Raw genomic sequence first — 17,608 nt, forward strand, 5'->3', positions numbered from 1 at the left:
ATGAGTTATACATGGATTTTGAATTACACAGAGGTCCAGCACCCCTACCCCCACTGTTGTTGAAGGGAGTACAGTGTTCTTCCTATTTGAGTACCTTTCCTTCTTCAAGTATTGTTATGACCCCATAAATGAATCCTAAAAATGAGATTGTCATTGATTTAATTAATGTTGTAATTATGTTTCTTCTCATACTGGAATTAACTGATCTTTAGAAAGTATTTTGCAATTACGGTAAATCCATGAATGCTGCAATAAAACCTTTATACCACATGAGGTCGCCAATATTGAAGAAAAAATGCTACAGAGCTTCTTTCCACAAGACATTTCTGCTATCTAGGAGATAATGAATCTGAACTAGATATAGAATCTTACATACACGTGCTTTCTCAGAATAGCAATTAACACTAATGTAAGATGTACGTATTAACGTTTGTGGTTTTATAATGTTTGCATTCTTTTATGAGACAATAAACAAGGATAAATGTTTTTCGTTAAGTACTTCATCTGTGATACTTTTAGCATTTTTTTAAATGTACAAAGCATTCATCTGTGAGGCTACCAGTGAACTTCCAGTTCCATTTCTAAGGACCAGGCAATATATTTTCATACCATCAGGGAAGCAGCCATTCCCAGCATTTGTACTTTTGCCTTTCTATTTGCCCTCACCCACTTTCCATCCAACACACTTTCTTCATTCCTCCAATCATGTGTACCTGCTTATTCAGGTAGCAATTTATGCATTTAGTGAAATGGGATGCAATCCATAAATGTTTATGCCAAATCAACAGCCAGAAGACTCTCTGACATACTTCTGCATAAGACACATTTATTTTCTTATAAGCTGCTATACCCAAAGACATTGGTGAGAAAAAAGGCAATTTATCTCATTTTTAAAAGGAATTTTGGATGAAAGAAGAACTTCTGATTTTCAATTGTCTTCTTTTAAATGCATCAATAAAATTTGGAGGCATTTTCTTAGAGGAGCAACAGTGTTTTAATGAAACATTTAAAATTTGTATCAGAAAGCCTACAAAGCTGTGGCAATTCCACACCGCCTGTATCTGGTATATCGGTATGTGTTGGTTTGCATGATGAGTGACTAAGTTTTGACTGGCAGAGGCAAGGCAAGTTGGATGTGTGTATTTCCCCTCCCAACTGTTAAAATCAGTTGGGACGGGAAATACACACACAGAGAGAGAGAGAGAGAGAGAGAGAGAGAGAGAGTTTTAGTTCAATTTGAGTCTAGGTTAGGAACAAAAAGAAATAAGAAGCTGTCCATGTGAAGTAAAACTCAAGAGTGACTGGAAGTAGTGAGATAGTAGTGAGATAAGACTGAGAGCTATGAGGTATGGTTGTTGAAGCTTTTTTGGACTGTTTGGCTGTGTTCTGAGGGTTATTTTTCCTAATGTTTTGCCAGTCTCTATGGCTGGCATCTTCAGAGGACAGGAGTCAGAACTCTCTCTGTGCTATTCCACAAACTGCACCAGAGCACAGACAGAGTTCTGACTCCTGTCCTCTGAAGATGCCGGCCACAGAGACTGGTGAAACATTAGGAAGAAAAACCCTCAGAACACGGCCAAACAGCCCAAAAAACCTACAACAACCATCAGATCCCAGCTGTGAAAGTCTTCGAGAATGCAGCAATGAGATAGTTTGCTAAGAGCTATGATTTTAGAAAAAACTGAGGTGTTTTGTTTTTGTGAAGAAGCTGTGAATATTAATTTGTGTTATTACTGGAACTTGTGTTAAGACTAATAATCTATTTAGATATTTGTTTGTTTGTTTTTAACCCACTTTTCTACTTAAAAAGGACCCAAGGCAGCTTACATCATTAAAAGGCAATATTTAAAGTGTGTAACAGTACTAATACTAGAAAGTACTAATACTAAAAAGGATTTTAAAAATCACAGTAAAAAACAAAAGCAACACTGAAACACATTCAAAGCAGTAAGGCACAACAGTCCATTTAAAAAGCCAAGTCACGCAGGCCCTCTCCTGTGTCCCCATCAGCTGTGCTTGTGCTGGCAATAGGACCAAGAGGAGGGCCTCCTCTGATGATCTTAATTGCTGAGAAGACACATGTAGGGAGATACAGTCCTTCAGGTAGCATGGACCCAAGCTATATAGGGCTTGGCCAGCACTATGTATTGGGCCCAGAGACTGGTAACCAGTGCAGTTTTTATAACAGGTGCATTATATGGTCCCTGTAGGCGGCCCCAGTCAGTAGTCTGGCTGCAGAGATTTGCACCAGCTGAAGATTCCAAACTGTCTTCAAAAGCAGCTCCATATAGAGCATGTTATAGTAAACCAAACGGGATGTAACGAAGGCATGTGTTACTGTAGCCAGATCCGACATCTCAAGGAATAGCATAGGTAGTACACTAATTTTAATTGTGTAAATGCACTCCTGGCCAGTGGTGAAACCTGGGCATCCAGGCTCAGAGATGAATCCAGGAGCACACCCAAGCTATGGGAGCTGGGTTTTCAGAAGGAGAATCAAACATACTTAAGTTATAGAGAAAAGTAAAGGAAAAGAGATTTCAGTTATAAGACTAATAATACTGAACCTTCTTTTAAAAATTTTTTTTGAAATTAGCAATCACAGTATACACTACCACTGGCTAGTTTTGAGGCAGAGTCAAAACTGTGACATCAAAATAAAATAAGATGTATATGTTTCACCAATAGTGTTCTTATTTTTTTTTTAAAAAAAAATCAAAATGAGTAGTGTAAATTCTGTAAACACTGTGGCAATATTTAAATAGCAGTGGAAAGGGAACACTGCCTGATTTTGGTAAAATATCGTATTTTTCCGTGTATAAGAGTATACCTTTGTCTAAAATCTTTAGAATAAAAATTGAGAGTTGTCTTATACACGGAAGTAAGCTGAGGAGAGAAGAAAAACAAATGGAAGGGAAAGCAGGGATCAAAGTGATCCTGCAGGGCTTTGATCGATTTCTACCTACACTTGCTAAGTCTCACTTAGATTTCTTACTTTTGCGTTAGAAAAGAGGGGGGCGTCTTATCCATGGAAGCATCTTACACACAGAAAAATACGGTATATTCCAGGAAAGGCATTCCTATTACAAGTTAAACAGCAACCTCAAACTTAGTAAAGAAATTTGGAGGCGATTGTCATTTAGTATGAACACAACTGGCTAGGGTAAGGCAGGTTAAGCACCACAAATGCTAATGAATGTATTGAGCAGTACATATGACTGTATTTTTTGCATCAAATAGTACCATACAGTACTAATTGGGGCACAAAATGAATGCTTTAAAAACAACTATAATTTCAAGAATGTAGCCAAACAAACTATACATGTTTAAAATTAGATGTATTTATTATATGGACCATTCTACCTGCCTATATAAATACTTGGACTATGAAGCACCAATTCAGTTATCTAAGATTTTTGCTCTTCAGATTATTTCACTACCATTATTAGAGTTTGCCAAACTATATTCAGTAACTACAGTGAAGCTAAAATAGAACAATACGGTTCAAACTGCAGGATGCTTGAACATCAAGTGTTAGTAAGTAGTATTGACAAGGAAAAGTGGGAAAATGTTGATAAAGATAAGCCAGTATAGATGAGGGTCAATATTTAATAGCAACAGTGACTCTGCAGAGTAAGCCACAAATTAATTAATTCAGCATGCTTGCAAATTTAACAATTATCACTCTGTGTGAGATTTATTCTAATCAATTATGAAGAACAGTAGATGCCAAACCCCTTGCAAGGAAGTACTCACTTGGGTACTAAAACTAATTTTCAGCCCTGCTGCCATACAAAAAACAAGCAGATGAAAGCAAATACAAAAGCTGTATGCATTTTTTAATCTTATGGAATTCTTAAAATTAAAAATTATTCTGTTGAAGTGACATAACTTACAGTGCAAACCAAACTTTGACACAACTATCCTTATGCTGGTATACCACCACCACCTAGTTGATCTCAGATCTGCTGGCATAACTGCTGTGCTGGCTGAGATCAGCCAGCAGAAGAGCTAGAGGAGGAGAGAAATGGAGGAGGGGCTATTCCAGATCTAAACCCCTTGCAGCCCAGACTCACAGCTGCTATGTCAGCACAAACTGAGATCAGGGTCAGCGTAGCCTGAAGTAATTTCCAACAGTGTAAGGTGGGAGGAGTTTAGAGTCAGCACAGCCTCAGCTGGCCTAGTGTCAGCTCAGTCCGCCCTCAACCATCTACGTAGGTTAGCTAGACTGAATTCTTCGGCTGTAAATAAACCATTGCCTTTCAAACTCTCCACTCTTTCCAATAGTAGCTTATTTAATAAATTGAAGTGATCAATTTATTAAATAAGCTACTATGGGAAAGAGTGGAGCGTTTGAAAGGCAATGGTTTATTTACAGCCGAAGAATTCAGTCTAGCTAACCTAGAGGGGAAAAAGTACCAGAGGCCTAAATTCATTAAAATATTGACTGGATTATGAAGACAGTAACAGGTTTTACATTGGATCCTGTATAGTGATTTGCTACTGCCAAAAAGTGATTACGTATTCCATAATGTTGTGAAAAAGTGTCTCTCCCTATTAAAATATGATTGTGGGAATGAACATAATGAAAACAGAATGGTTTGGTATATTTATATATGTGTGTGAACATGCATAACTTTGGACTTTGTCACTAACTGTGTGCAGTAATATAACTCAATTTATGGATGCATTTCTATTATATTGACTGTTTTCTCCAATGGAAGCCTGCCTAGCATGTATAATTCTACTGTATTCTGTATTACCTCCCACACTGACGCATGTGAAACAAATACCAAAGTCACTCAAAAGTGTTCTCAAGTGCACTGAAGATTATAAAGCTATATAAGATACTGACCTTTGGCTGTTGAGTTGAGATGAAGTTGATATGCCTGTCATTTTGTGATACACTTTTTCTCCTGTTATCTTACTGTAATGCTCTTTAGAAGAGAGTGAAAGACACTCATCCTTAAAGCTCAAGTCAACAATTAATTTCTGTGAGAAACTTTCGTGACTGCTCCTTGAAATATCACCTGCAGCAGTCTCATCTTCAGAACTTTGCCTTTTGCCTACAATAATCAAGACTTAAGATTTTTAAAAGGCAAACACATATGTCCTTAGAATATCTGAAAAAGACATTTTTGAAATATTATTCTTCATATTGTAATAATTACTTATGCTATCTTGAACTATCCAAAACAAAGAGAAAGCTAAATAAAAAGGATGGACACAGGCCAGCTGCTTTACATCAAAGATCTTTCCAAGGAGACATGAACTTTTCAAAAAGATCTTTAGTTGTACATAGAACTATTTTTTTCTGAACTAAGTACAGAAACATTTCCTGTCCTGCAGCTCTAATAATTAGACAAAGTTACATGCTAAACAAAAAGTGGTTTCCCTCTCCCTTCCACCACAAGCAACTTCCAATGGATCAAAAGTCTTTTATGGAAGGAAGAATTCTTAGTATTCATGGAAGTATCATTCAGGATACAAGTAAATATATTTTTAAACAAATACTTTTCACTGGCATGGCTTGCACATCATTTGACCATTAATTGTAGAGTTATATTTAATTCTTCCATTAAGCTAACTTTAATTTTCAAAGGATTTTTAAAAACAAATACTTGATTTAAAAAAATAATATGTTAACATTCTTACTCTCAGTGGGGAGAATTGCTTTATCAGGGAGAAGATTTCCGTAAGAGGCAGATCTGAACAAAAGTGCACGTGCATTGCTAACTTTTCTAATTTTTTCTGAGTCCAATGGTGATTTCACAGGGGAAATGTGATGTTCTTCACTTGTAGAAGATAACAGTAGCTTTGGTTTCTGTCAGAAGAGAAGATCTAATTTAATGTAAAGCAGTGCAAACTCTATCAACGTCAAAGGAGTTGGATGGAACCCCACCTAAGCATTCACACTAGAGAGGAAGAGGGTCCTCCCAAAACACTTTTGCTCATCTTGAGAAAATTAACTACACAGGCAGAGATGAGCCCATAAATGTGATTTCCCAGGTCTTACAAAGAAGAGCCACTACTGAAAAATCATTGTTTCCTGAGGTAGACACAAAAACTTTAGCAAAGCAAAAAAAGCAAAGCGTGCTGCCTATATACTGTCCCATAGCGCTTCAAGCACTCTCTGGGCGGTTTACAAGTTAATTATGCGGCTACACATTGCCTCCCCATTTTACCGACCTCGGAAGGACAGAAGGCTGAGTCATCCTTGAGCCGGCTACCTGGGATTGAACCTCGGGTAATGAGCACAGTTTTGGCTGCAGTACAGCCCTGTTGTGCATGTTTTAGTTCAGTTCAACAGAATTGCATCACTCAACAATGGTAGTAGGCACAAAATTCAACATGCTAAGAATGTCAGTTTTCCTAAACAAAATTAAAATAACAAAAACAAGTTTTTAGTCCATATGACTGTGGACATTTGCCGAAAAAAGGAGGATGAAACAGACGCCCTCGACCCATTTCAGTCAGGCTTCAGGCCGCGCCACAGTACAGAAATGGCATTGGTCACCCTGTACGATGACCTGTTGAGGAAGGCTGACAGGGGCAAAGTGTCTCTGTTGGTCCTCCTCGACATCTCAGTGGCCTTTGATACCGTCGACCACTGTATCCTCCTGGGGAGGCTCTCTGAGTTGGGAATTGGTGGCTCGGCGTATACCTGGCTCCGTTCCTTCTTGGAGGACCGTCCCCAGAGAGTACAGCTTGGGGAGAGTGTTTCGGCCCCGTGGAGTCTCAATTGTGGGGTTCCACAGAAGTCGATTATCTCCCCAATGTTGTTTAACATCTATATGAGTCCGCTGGGTGGGATCATCAGGGGGTGTGGGGCATCATGTCATCAGTATGCTGATGACACCCAGCTCTACATCTCCTTTTCTCCAACTGCAGGAGATGCCGTTCTGTCCCTTCAGTGCTGCCTGGAGGCTGTACTGACGTTCACTATGGAAACTCAGGTGGCATCGGTGGACTCAGAAGTAGCTGTTTGTGAACATGACAGAATGGTCTTGGGAGGTGTGTTGCCTCCTTTATAAAAAAAATCCAGAACATGAGTTTGCCAAGATTCACCAAGTCATGATTCTTTTCTTTTCTTCATGGGAATAAATCCAGACACATCTTTCAACTTATTGCAAGCAACTACAAGGGTCTGGTAGGAAGGTGGAGGAGCTCAGTTGGTTTTTCCTCACTCCCTCCTGTTGAAGGTTGTGGCCCGGGAAGAGACACAAGCGTGCTGGAAGTCTACAGATTGCACTGAGAGGTTTAGTGTCTTTGACCATGATATGCACTTCCATGAAAGACGAAGCAAATTATAGGTTGCACATTACAGGGGTTGAAAAGGATATGTTAGCAAGAAGTCTTGCAACCTTCCTGGTTAGGAAAGCTTTAAACTGAATTTTGCTATGGAAGAAGATACAGTATTCTAGAATACTGATGGAGAGAAAAGAACAACAAAACAGCAGGAGAGGAAGACCCATGTTCTCAAACCTCTACACCAATGCACAGAGCATGGGAAACAAACAACATGAACTTGAACTCTCAAGCTAGGAATGCAAATAAGATTTAACAGCCACCACTGAAAGCTTTATGATTGCAATCAACAAAGGGTAAAATTTATCTAAACTTATTTAAAAGGAATAGTGTGGGTTTTTTATCCTTTTTAGTATTTGTATACTTACTGTTTTTAGCTTTAAATACAGTGGTGCCCTGCATAATGAACAATTTGTTTAACGACGAATCTGCTTAGCAATGTGTTTTTTGCGATCCTTTTTGCGATCGCATAGCGATGTTTCTAATAGCAAAACATTGCTTTGCGATGATCGGTAAGCGTTTCTCTTACCGATTTTCGCATAGCGATGTTTTGGGAACAGCTGATCGGCGGTTCCAAAATGGCTGCCGGGTAAGTAAAATGGCCGCCCACAGCATTTTCGCGCCCTTTCCTCGCTTACCGGGCAGCGAAAATGGCAGCCACATGGAGGATTTCCGCATAGCGGTGAGTTTACAGCCCATAGGAACGCCTTAAACGTGTTTTAATGCGTTCCTATGGGCTTTTTTGCCCCACATAGCGACGAATCCACATAGCGATGATTTTTTTGGAATGGATTATCGTCGCTATGCGGGGCACCACTGTATTATTGCCTTTTGATAATAATTTAATTAATAATAATTAAATATTGCCTTTTACATAATTTAAGAAATTTATGTAAGCCACCTTGGGTCCTTCTTAAGAAGAAAGGTGGGGTATATATATTCTAAATAAATAAAATAAACAAATGAAACAGGAGGGAAGGAGGAATAGCACTGTGTGCAAAGAATGCATAGAACTCTGAGCAGATCCATGAGCTGCAGCATAGAATTTGGGTGGAGAACATTTGGGTAAATAAATAAAAAACAGTGACATCAGAGTGGGGATGCTGCTACAGGTCTCTAAACCGGACTGAGGATCTGGATAATGCCTTCCAAGATCAGATCAGAGGGAAGACACGGTAATAGTAGGAGACTTCAACTACCCTGGTAACTGTTGGAAGTCCAATTCTGTCACAACTTTAAGGTCCAACAAGTTCCTCACTTGTGTTGTAGGCAACTTCATCCACCAGAAAGTAGAGGGAGCAACAAAAGAATCAATTGTTTTGGGTCTTTTTCTTAACTAATGTGGAAGAATTGATCAATGAGATGGAAATAGTAGGAACTTTGACTGGTGGTATAATAATATTATAATGTTAGAACTGCAGAGCTGGAAGGTACCGTATTTTTTGCTCCATAAGACGCACTTTTTCCCTCCCAAAAAGAGGGAGGGAAAGTGCCTGCGTCTTATGGAAGGAATACTGCAAAACAGCGCTCCCCAGTTCCCAGTGGGGGATGGTGGGGGGAGACTCGGAAGGGTCCGAGAGTGCCTTCCAGGACCCTTTGGAGGCTCCTCCCACCCCTGCGGGGCCAGCGGGGGTGAAATCGCCAGGTTCCAGAACCCTTCTGAGGCGGGGTGGTGGTGGAATATAGTTGGTTGCCGAGCACATAGGGCATTTAACAGGAAGCCCAGTTTCCGTTTTTAAAGCAACCAGAAGTTGCAGGCAGGGCGATTGAGAAGGCAGCGTAAACCTCCGCACCGCTCCTTCCCAGGCAGAGAATGAGCCACCTTCTTTTCCTGCCCAAGTTTCATTCCATAGTTGCCGCTGCCGCCTTCCCGGGGGACCCCTGCCTTCTGCAGTATTCGGGAGGGAGCGCCCAGGTTGGCCTCATTTGCAGCCTTTTGAAAGGTTCGTGGGGAAAAATAAAATAAAACCCAAACTCTTTGGGATGAGCATCTCCCCAGTTGAGGACTAGCTGCCCTTCATATCCTGCCTAGTCCCAATACAACATAGGGCAATTCTCCGCCCCCACCCTCCGCTGCCCGGAGCCAATTCCCAGCAGCAGCGGCAACTGGGTAAAAGGGTGTGTGGTTTGGCCAGCCCCAGGAGTGTGTTGAAAGCTCCAGCTGCTGCCTTATGCACTTGCTCAGCGGCGAAATTAGAGTGGCTGCCCGTCCCTCTCGCCCATGCACGGTCATTTTAGACGGGATGAGGTGAGGAGTGGTGGAGGGGAGCAGAGAGAGCGAGTGTGTGCGGGCGCGCGAGAGCAAGAGCGAGTGAGAGCAAGAGCAAGTGTGTGCGCGCGAGAGCGAGCGAGCGAGCAAGAGAGAGAGAGAGACTGACTGACTGACTGACTGACTGACTTCTGGGGACATCTTTTTGCCCCTCCCAGAAAACCAGTTGGAAACGGATCCACATTCAAACAGCTGGAAGAGCTAAAACGGGGAAGCACAAACCACAATGTGACTCTTCTTTTTTAGCAGGGAAATGGTTTTAATTTGAAACTGTTTCCAGCCCCGGGTTGCTCTGATTGAACGGTTTCTTGCAGGCTTTAAAAAAACATTCAATCTTATTAATGAGTGAAAAGACCTCAAACAAAGCCGTGTTTCTACCTGAGTGCCCTTCCCACGTGAGAGAAATATATTTTTGAATTGATTAGTATGTCTGGATCAGTGCAGTGAGGTGGTGGTGGTGGTGAGAAACGGGGGAATTATCCAGTACTTGAGCCACTTTGGTTTCAGTGTTTTTCCTCCACCCCCACCCCCAATAAATGTTTGTGTCATCAAAGCAGGCTTTGTTGGGGTTATAAGGGTCCAAGAATGCCTTCCAGGACCCTCTTGGACTGTGGGAATCTTTATCAAATGAACAATATAAAAGGATGTCTTCCACAGTTGCTACCATGCCAGATTGGTAAGGGCAAAAATGTTAGTCTTAAAGGGTACATACACATCTTTTTAAAGGAAAGATGCATATGGCACAGCATTGAAGGCTGATGGCACAGCATTGAAATGGGCCAGGGTAATAGCTCTCTGATGTCCAATGAGTTCTAAATTACAAAGATAATCTTCTGGGATGAAAATCTTCTTGTGATTTTGCTGTGAGTAATGTGGAACCCACACTCTGCTGAGCTGGAGGACTGTGTCCCAGATCTGTTTCCTAATAGTGCCTTTAGCTTTCAGAAATCCCAGATGTAGAAGGCCAGAGGAGGAGACCCCTGAATACTGTTAAAACACAGGACAACTCCACCATCTGCAATGATAAAGTGGGCTTCTTATTCTGTCGTGCAAATTCAACCATTAATCTTGACTGGATCTATGATCCAATTATTACAAGATGGCTGTTGATTCACCAGGATATTGCTTGGGAAGATTTTGTGTGACTTCATCCCAAGGCTTGCTTTGCCGGCTGATGGATATCAAGCTTTGTTGGTTAGTCATTTAGTCGTTCCCGACTCTTCGTGACCCCATGGACCAGAGCACACCAGGCTCTTCTATATTCCACCGCCTCCCGGAGTTGTGTCAAATTCATTCTGGTGGCTCACATCTGATCTGTTGATCATAATAAAGTATTCACCCATTCTGGTGGCTTTGATGACATTGCCCAGCCATCTCATCCTCTGTCGTCCCCTTCTCCTCTTGCCTTCACATTTTCCTAATATCAAGGTATTTTCCAAGGAGTCTTCTCTTCCCATGAGATGGCCAAAGTATTGGAGACTCAGCTTCAGGATATGTCCTTTCAGTGAGCACTCAGGGTTGATTTCCTTTAGAATGGATAGGTTTATTCTCCTTGCAGTCCAGGGGACTCTCAAGAGCCTCCTCCAGCACCACAGTTCAAAAGCATCAATTCTTCGGTGGTCAGCTTTCTTTATGGTCCAGCTCTCACTTCCGTACATCACTACAAGGAAAATCATAGCTTTGACTATGCGGACTTTTGTTGGCAAGGTGTTGGCTTTTTAGGATGCTGTCAAGGTTAGTCATCGCTTTCCTCCTAAGAAGCAGGCGTCTTTTAATTTCGTGGCTGCTGTCTCCATCTGCAGTGATCATGGAGCCCAAGAAAGTAAAATCTGTCACTGCCTCCATATCTTCCCCTTCTATTTGCCAGGAGGTGATAGGACCAGTGGCCATAATCTTAGTTTTTTTTATATTGAGCTTCAGACCGTTTTTTTCACTCTCCTCTATCACCATCATTACAAGGTTCCTTAATTCAGTTCTAGAAGGTGTTGTAAGTCTTCATAAAATTGGTCAGTTTCAGTCTCCTCAGCATTGGTGGTTGATGAATAAACTCGGATTACTGTGATGTTGAAAGGTCTGCCTTGGATTCATGTTGAAATCATTCTATCATTTTTGAGATTATATCCCATTACAGCTTTTCCCACTCTTTTCTTGACTATGATGGCTACTCCATTCCTTCTGCGGGATTCTTGCCCACAATAGTAGATATGATAATCATCTGAATTGAATTCACCCATTCCTGTCCATTTTAGTTCACTGATGCCCAGGATGTCAATGTTTATTCTTGCCATCTCCTGTTTGACCACATCCAGCTTCCCAATGTTCATAGATCTTACATTCCAGGTTCCTATGCAGTATTTTTCTTTGTAGCATCAGACTTTCCTTTCACTTCCAGGCATGTCCAAAGCTGAGCATCCTTTCAGCTTTGGCCCAACCACTTCATTAGCTCTGGAGCTACTTGTACTTGTCCTCCGTTCTTCCTCAGTAGCATGTTGGACGCCTTTCGACCTGAGGGTCCCATCTTCCAGCGTCATATCTTTTAGCCTTTTGTTTCTGTTCATGGGGTTTTCTTGGCAAAGATACTGGAGTGGCATTGCCAGTTCCTACTCCAGGTGAATTGCGTTTAGTCACTCTCGGACCCTTCTGAGGCTCCCCCACCAGCACCCTGCGGGCCCAGTCAGCCAAAATTGCCAAAATATTTTTTTCCTGTTTTCCTCCTCTAAAAATGAGGTGCGTCTTATGGAGAGGTGCGTCTTATGGAGCGAAAAATACGGTATTCTATAGATCATCAACCCCTGTCAGAGAAACACAGTGGGTAATCAAACTCCCAACAGCTAGATATTTAAACCACTGAGCTATTCAACAGGTAAGAAACCACATCCCTTTCTAATACTGAGAAAAAAGCTGTGGAGCCAGAGGTTGGGAGTTCAATTCCCCTCTGTGACAGAGCTTGGACTCAATTATCCATAGGGTGCCATCCAGCTCTGCAGTTCCACGATTATTAAAAAGGAAAGTTGAAAAATAGAATAATGAATATTGTGAAATTTTTAAAAGCTAATTTCAATCTATATAAAGAAATACCAGCTAAAATCAAGTAATAAGTTGCAACTAGAATAAGCCCACTGAATCAATGGAACTTATGGAGGAGCTAACTCACCAAATCCTTACTGGAGTAGATGGCTCTACTCTAGCTGTGACTTATTACTAGACTTCAGCGACTGAATAAAATCCCATTGTCAGAAATACTCAAAAAGAAGTGAGTGGGGGAGTTCAGAAAGACAGGATACAAAAGGTGCAATCACAGACATATCCTGTGAGAACAAAAAGTGGGAGACACCTGAAGAAACCAGAGCGATTGCATAATGAACTAAGATTTTACAGGGACATGTTTAAGGAGGAGCAAATCACCAAGGAAGAATACAAATGAGTAGCCTATAACTGTAAGAGAGGTTTGGAAGGCAAAAGCTCAAAATAAACTCAGGTTTACAAGAGAGGTTAAAAACAACAAAAGGGTTTTTTTCAGGTATACTTGAATCAAGAGGAAGAACAACAAATGAGTAGATCTGCTGCTAGAAGTCCATGGAAAAATACTAATGGGGGACAGGGGAAAGGCAGAATGGATGGATATCTGTATCACCTCCAGCTTCTTCCAAAAAGAAAATTGTGCTCAACCTAACATAGGTAGAATAAAGAAACAAGAGGAATGCACCTCAAGATAGGCAAAGAGGTGGTACAAAAACATACAACACCTTTAAGTGAATTAAATCTCCTGGGACTGTGAAACTGCCTCCCAGGGTATTACAGGATATTGCAGATATAACCTTGGAGAATTCTTGAAGAACAGGTTGGGTCCCTAAAGACTGGAGGCAAGCAAATATTATCTTTGTCTCTAAAATGAAAGAGAATCCAGGCAACTATTGACCAGTCAGCTTGACGTCAATACTAGGAAAGGTTCTAGAACAGATAATTAAACAACCAGCGTGTGAGTACTTAGAAAATAATATTGTGATTTCTAAGATCCAGTATGTATTTCTCAAAAAGAAGTCAGGCCAGAGTAATCTTTACCTTCTTCTAACACAGTCACAAATTTGGTATGAGGGGAATGCTGTAGACATGGTGTATCTTGATTTCAACAAGGCTTTTGACAAGGCACTCTAGTGGGCAAGTTAGTAAAATGTGGGCTAGACAATGCTACTGTTATGTGGTTTTGTAGTGGCTGGCAGGCCATACTAAAAGAGTTCTCACTAATATCTCCTTGCCCACCTGGAGAGAAGTGACAGATGGGGTGCCGGAGGATTCTGCCCCACCCGCACCCATGTGAAGGGAGTGTTCATCAAATCTGCAAATGGCACCAAATTGGAAAAGTAGCTTATACTTCAGAAGACCAAATCAGGAGTCAAGAAAACCAAAACATACTGGAGAACTGGGACAAAACAAACAAAAGTTTAAACAGAAAAAAATGTAAAGTTCTACATTTATGTAGGGAAAACCAAATACACAAATATAAAATGGGTGACTGCTGGCTTGGCAGCAGTACACAGTATGTACGAAAAGGATCTAGGAGTCTTAGTAAACTTTAGCATGAGTAAGCACTGTGATGCAGCAGTGAAAAAAATCTTCAATATTTAGTTGTATAAGCATACGTATCGTGTGTATATCAAGGGAGGTAATAGCTCCACTTCACTTTGCTTTGGTCAGACCTCTCCTGAATTACTATACCAAATTCTGGACACCACAATATAAGAAGAATATTAACATGCTGAAACATGCCCAAAGAGGGTGATGAGAATGGTATAAGGTGGGGAAATTAGCCCTATAAAGGAACTGTTGAGAGATCTTGGCATGTTCAGCTGGGACAAAAAAAGACTGAAAGGCAGTATAATAACCATCTTCAAATATTTGAAACGCTGTCACATAGAAGAGGGAGCAAGCCTGTTTTCTTGAGCTCAGATGGCATGACCCTAAATAATGGATTCAAATTTCAAGAAAGGAGATATTACCTAAACATTAGGAAGAATATATTGACAGTAAAAGCTGTTCAGTGTGGAACACACTGCCTCTGAGAGCCATGGACTCTGCTTCACTGAAGGTTTTCAAATGGGTTAGATGGCCACGTATCAGATTTACAGTTCTATGATTCTATGAATAAGGTTTTATTGTTAAAGGCTGGCTTAAGTACCAAACTGTATAATGTACATGAGTTGTAGAATGTCTCTTTTTTAACTCTGAAGTTTGATTAAGAGGAGAAAAGAGAAATCTGTGAAAATACGCACATGGTCCAGTGGGCTGAGGCGTGCACAAGACACAGGTCTTGATTCAATTGATTCAAAGCTGGAAGCATGGAGACTGAAATGAAAAGCAGACATGTTATGTAATTACATATTATGTAATTAATACACAAATTTACAAGAAGTAACTCCACCATCTACACTAACATAGTAAAATATTGCCTTTGCCAAATTGCTTGATGAAATGCAAAAGATCTTTGCCAAACTGCAAAGCAAAATTTAAATGGAAGGTCAAAAAGGAAGCCAAAGGGGTCAGAGTTAATTCTTGGTATCCAGCCTATTTGGCAGATATAACAATTAACATTGCCCTTTTCTAGATCCCCTATGGCTCTGTTACCAAACAGCTAGAATGGCAAGCATACTGAAATGCTTCACCTACAGAAGTAATTCCTTTGGTAATTATGAAATCTACAAAAACAGGAGATGAGACATCCAGATAGCAAATCAGAGAACTTCACCTTCCTACACAAAAAACTAATAATAGTTTTGGGCTGACAATGAACATGTCTTTTCTTTTGAAAAATTGTCAGAAACACTTCAACTATTTTTAGCTTTACTTTTCACCAGCTACAGCCACACAGCAGATTTATGCCGTTGAAAAAGGTGAACATTTGTATTACCTGTCTTTGGAACTTCTCAGATCATCTTGAATCATGAGTGGTTATGAACACTCAAAATGCAGTTTATTCTGTATTTGCAGAGAATGCTGCAGTTATATCTCCTCTCCCCATATCCATACCTGAAAGTGGAAGGTGGCCTATTTTCAGGTGCTCTTGATGAACCAGATCCAAAAAGTTTCCTTTGTTCTTCTCTTGGCGTAAATGGTCTTTGGGTTCTCAAGGTCCTTAAGGTATTTCGTGCTTCATTTATGATCTCAGCACTGGTCTTCTGGACAGCTGAAGAAGGCCTACAGAAAGTTTCCAAATAATCTGCTTTTTTATTCTTTGACGGCTGCATTGATCTGCTAGAAGGTACTTTGCAGGAAGCACTCAATATACTGCAGAGAGAAGATCAGAAATATAGAATAACCAAAAGCTTATAGAAATGGAAGTTTTAGGGGTTCAGAAGCATAATCTATTGCAAATCCAATCCCTAAAGTTCCTACAGTGGTCATTACGTTTTCAATCTGGGTGTGCTCCTGGATTCATCCCTGAGCTAGAACACCCAAGTCTTGGTGGTGGCCAGCGATGTGTTTGCAGTTGAAACTAGTGTACCACCCATTCTTTGAAAAGTCTGATCTGGTCACAGTGATACATACCTTAGTTACATTCCTTCTGGATTGCTGTAACTTGCTTCATGTGGGGCTGCCTTTAGAAAGAATTATGAAACTTTGGGGCATTCAGGATGCTACTGTTAGAATCTTGACCAGAGCTGGTTACAAGGAGAACAGAAACTCCTTGTTACAACAGACTTATTGGCTACTAGTTCATTTTGCCCCTTCATGGATTGCTGCCTTGTCATGGCGAAGGGGCTTGAGTTATTCATGGAAGCTATGGGCTATGCCGTGCAGGGCCACCCAAGACGAACAGGTCATAGTGGAGAGTTCTGACTAAATGCGATCCACATGGAGTAGGAACTGGCAAGCCACTCCAGTATCTTTCCCAAGGAAACTCCATAGACAGAAACAAAAGGCTAAAAGATATAACACTGGAAGATGAGCCCCTCAGGTAGGAAGGCGTCCAACATGCTACTGAGGAAGAGCAGAGGATAAGTACAAGTAGCTCCAGAGCTAATGAAGTGGTTGGGTCAAAGACGAAAGGACACTCAGCTGTGGACGTGCCTGGAAGTGAAAGGAAAGTCCCATGCTGCAAAGAAAAATACTGCATAGGAACCTGGAATGGAAGATCTATGAACCTTGGTAAGCTGGATGTGGTCAAACAGGAGATTGCAAGAATAAACATTGACATCCTGGGCGTCAGTGAACTGAAATGGACGGGAATTGGCAAATTCAATTCAAACGATTAGCATATCTACTACTGTGGGCAAGAATCCCGTAGAAGAAATGGAGTAGCCCTCATAGTCAACAAAAGATTGGGAAAAGTTGTACTGGGATACAATCTCAAAAATGATAGAATGATTTCAACATGAATCCAAGGCAGACCTTTCAACATCACAGTAATCCAAGTTTATGCACCACCACTGATGCTGAAAAGGCTGAAATTGACCAATTCTATGAAGACTTACAACACCTTCTAGAACTAAACACCAAAGAAATACAGTGGGGTCTCGACTTAAGAACTTAATCCGTATTGGAAGGCAGTTCTCAGGTCGAAAAGTTCTTAAGTCGAATCTGCATTTCCCATTGGAATGCATTGAAAACCATTTAATCCGTATCTGCTCTTTTCGTCCATAGAAACTAATGGGAAGCTGCTATTCCGCCTTCTGCCACTAGAGGGGGATATTTTTTCTTTTTTCCTTTCCATCACCAGATAGGCAATACCGAAATCAGATTGATTATGTTCTCTGCAGCCAAAGATGGAGAACCTCTATACAGTCAGCAAAAACAAGACCTGGAGCTGATTGTGGCTCTGATCATCAGTTTCTTATAGCAAAACTCAAGCTTAAATTGAAGAAAGTAGGAAAAACCACTGGGCTAGTCAGGTATAATCTAAACCAAATCCCTTATGAATACACAGTGGAAGTGAAGAACAGATTTAAGGAACTAGATTTGGTGGACAGAGTGCCTGAAGTACAGTGGTGCCTTGCATAGCGAGGTTAATCCGTTCCGGATTAACCCTCGCTATGT

At 40.9% G+C, this 17,608-nt stretch overlaps 1 protein-coding gene across 4 annotated transcripts in view; it reads right to left on the reverse strand.

The window, feature by feature from the left end:
- The window catches only part of ARMC2 (armadillo repeat containing 2), a 106,922-nt gene that overhangs the window by 79,127 nt on the left and 10,187 nt on the right, over positions 1–17,608 (reverse strand). For 3 of the 4 annotated variants that reach the window (XM_078385164.1, XM_072998078.2, XM_020801351.3), the window contains exons 3-6: positions 15,602–15,859; positions 14,848–14,920; positions 5,656–5,824; positions 4,856–5,066 (exon numbers count right to left, since the gene is read on the reverse strand). In XM_078385164.1, the coding sequence (XP_078241290.1) occupies positions 4,856–5,066; positions 5,656–5,824; positions 14,848–14,920; positions 15,602–15,819 (671 nt within the window). In that variant the 5' untranslated portion in view covers positions 15,820–15,859. Of the gene's footprint in view, positions 1–4,855; positions 5,067–5,655; positions 5,825–14,847; positions 14,921–15,601; positions 15,860–16,120; positions 17,276–17,608 lie in introns of those variants that run through there. The other variant, XM_078385166.1, reaches the window with a different exon arrangement.

The sequence above is a fragment of the Pogona vitticeps genome, chromosome 1 (assembly GCF_051106095.1).
Source record: "Pogona vitticeps strain Pit_001003342236 chromosome 1, PviZW2.1, whole genome shotgun sequence".
Taxonomy (NCBI): domain Eukaryota; kingdom Metazoa; phylum Chordata; class Lepidosauria; order Squamata; family Agamidae; genus Pogona; species Pogona vitticeps.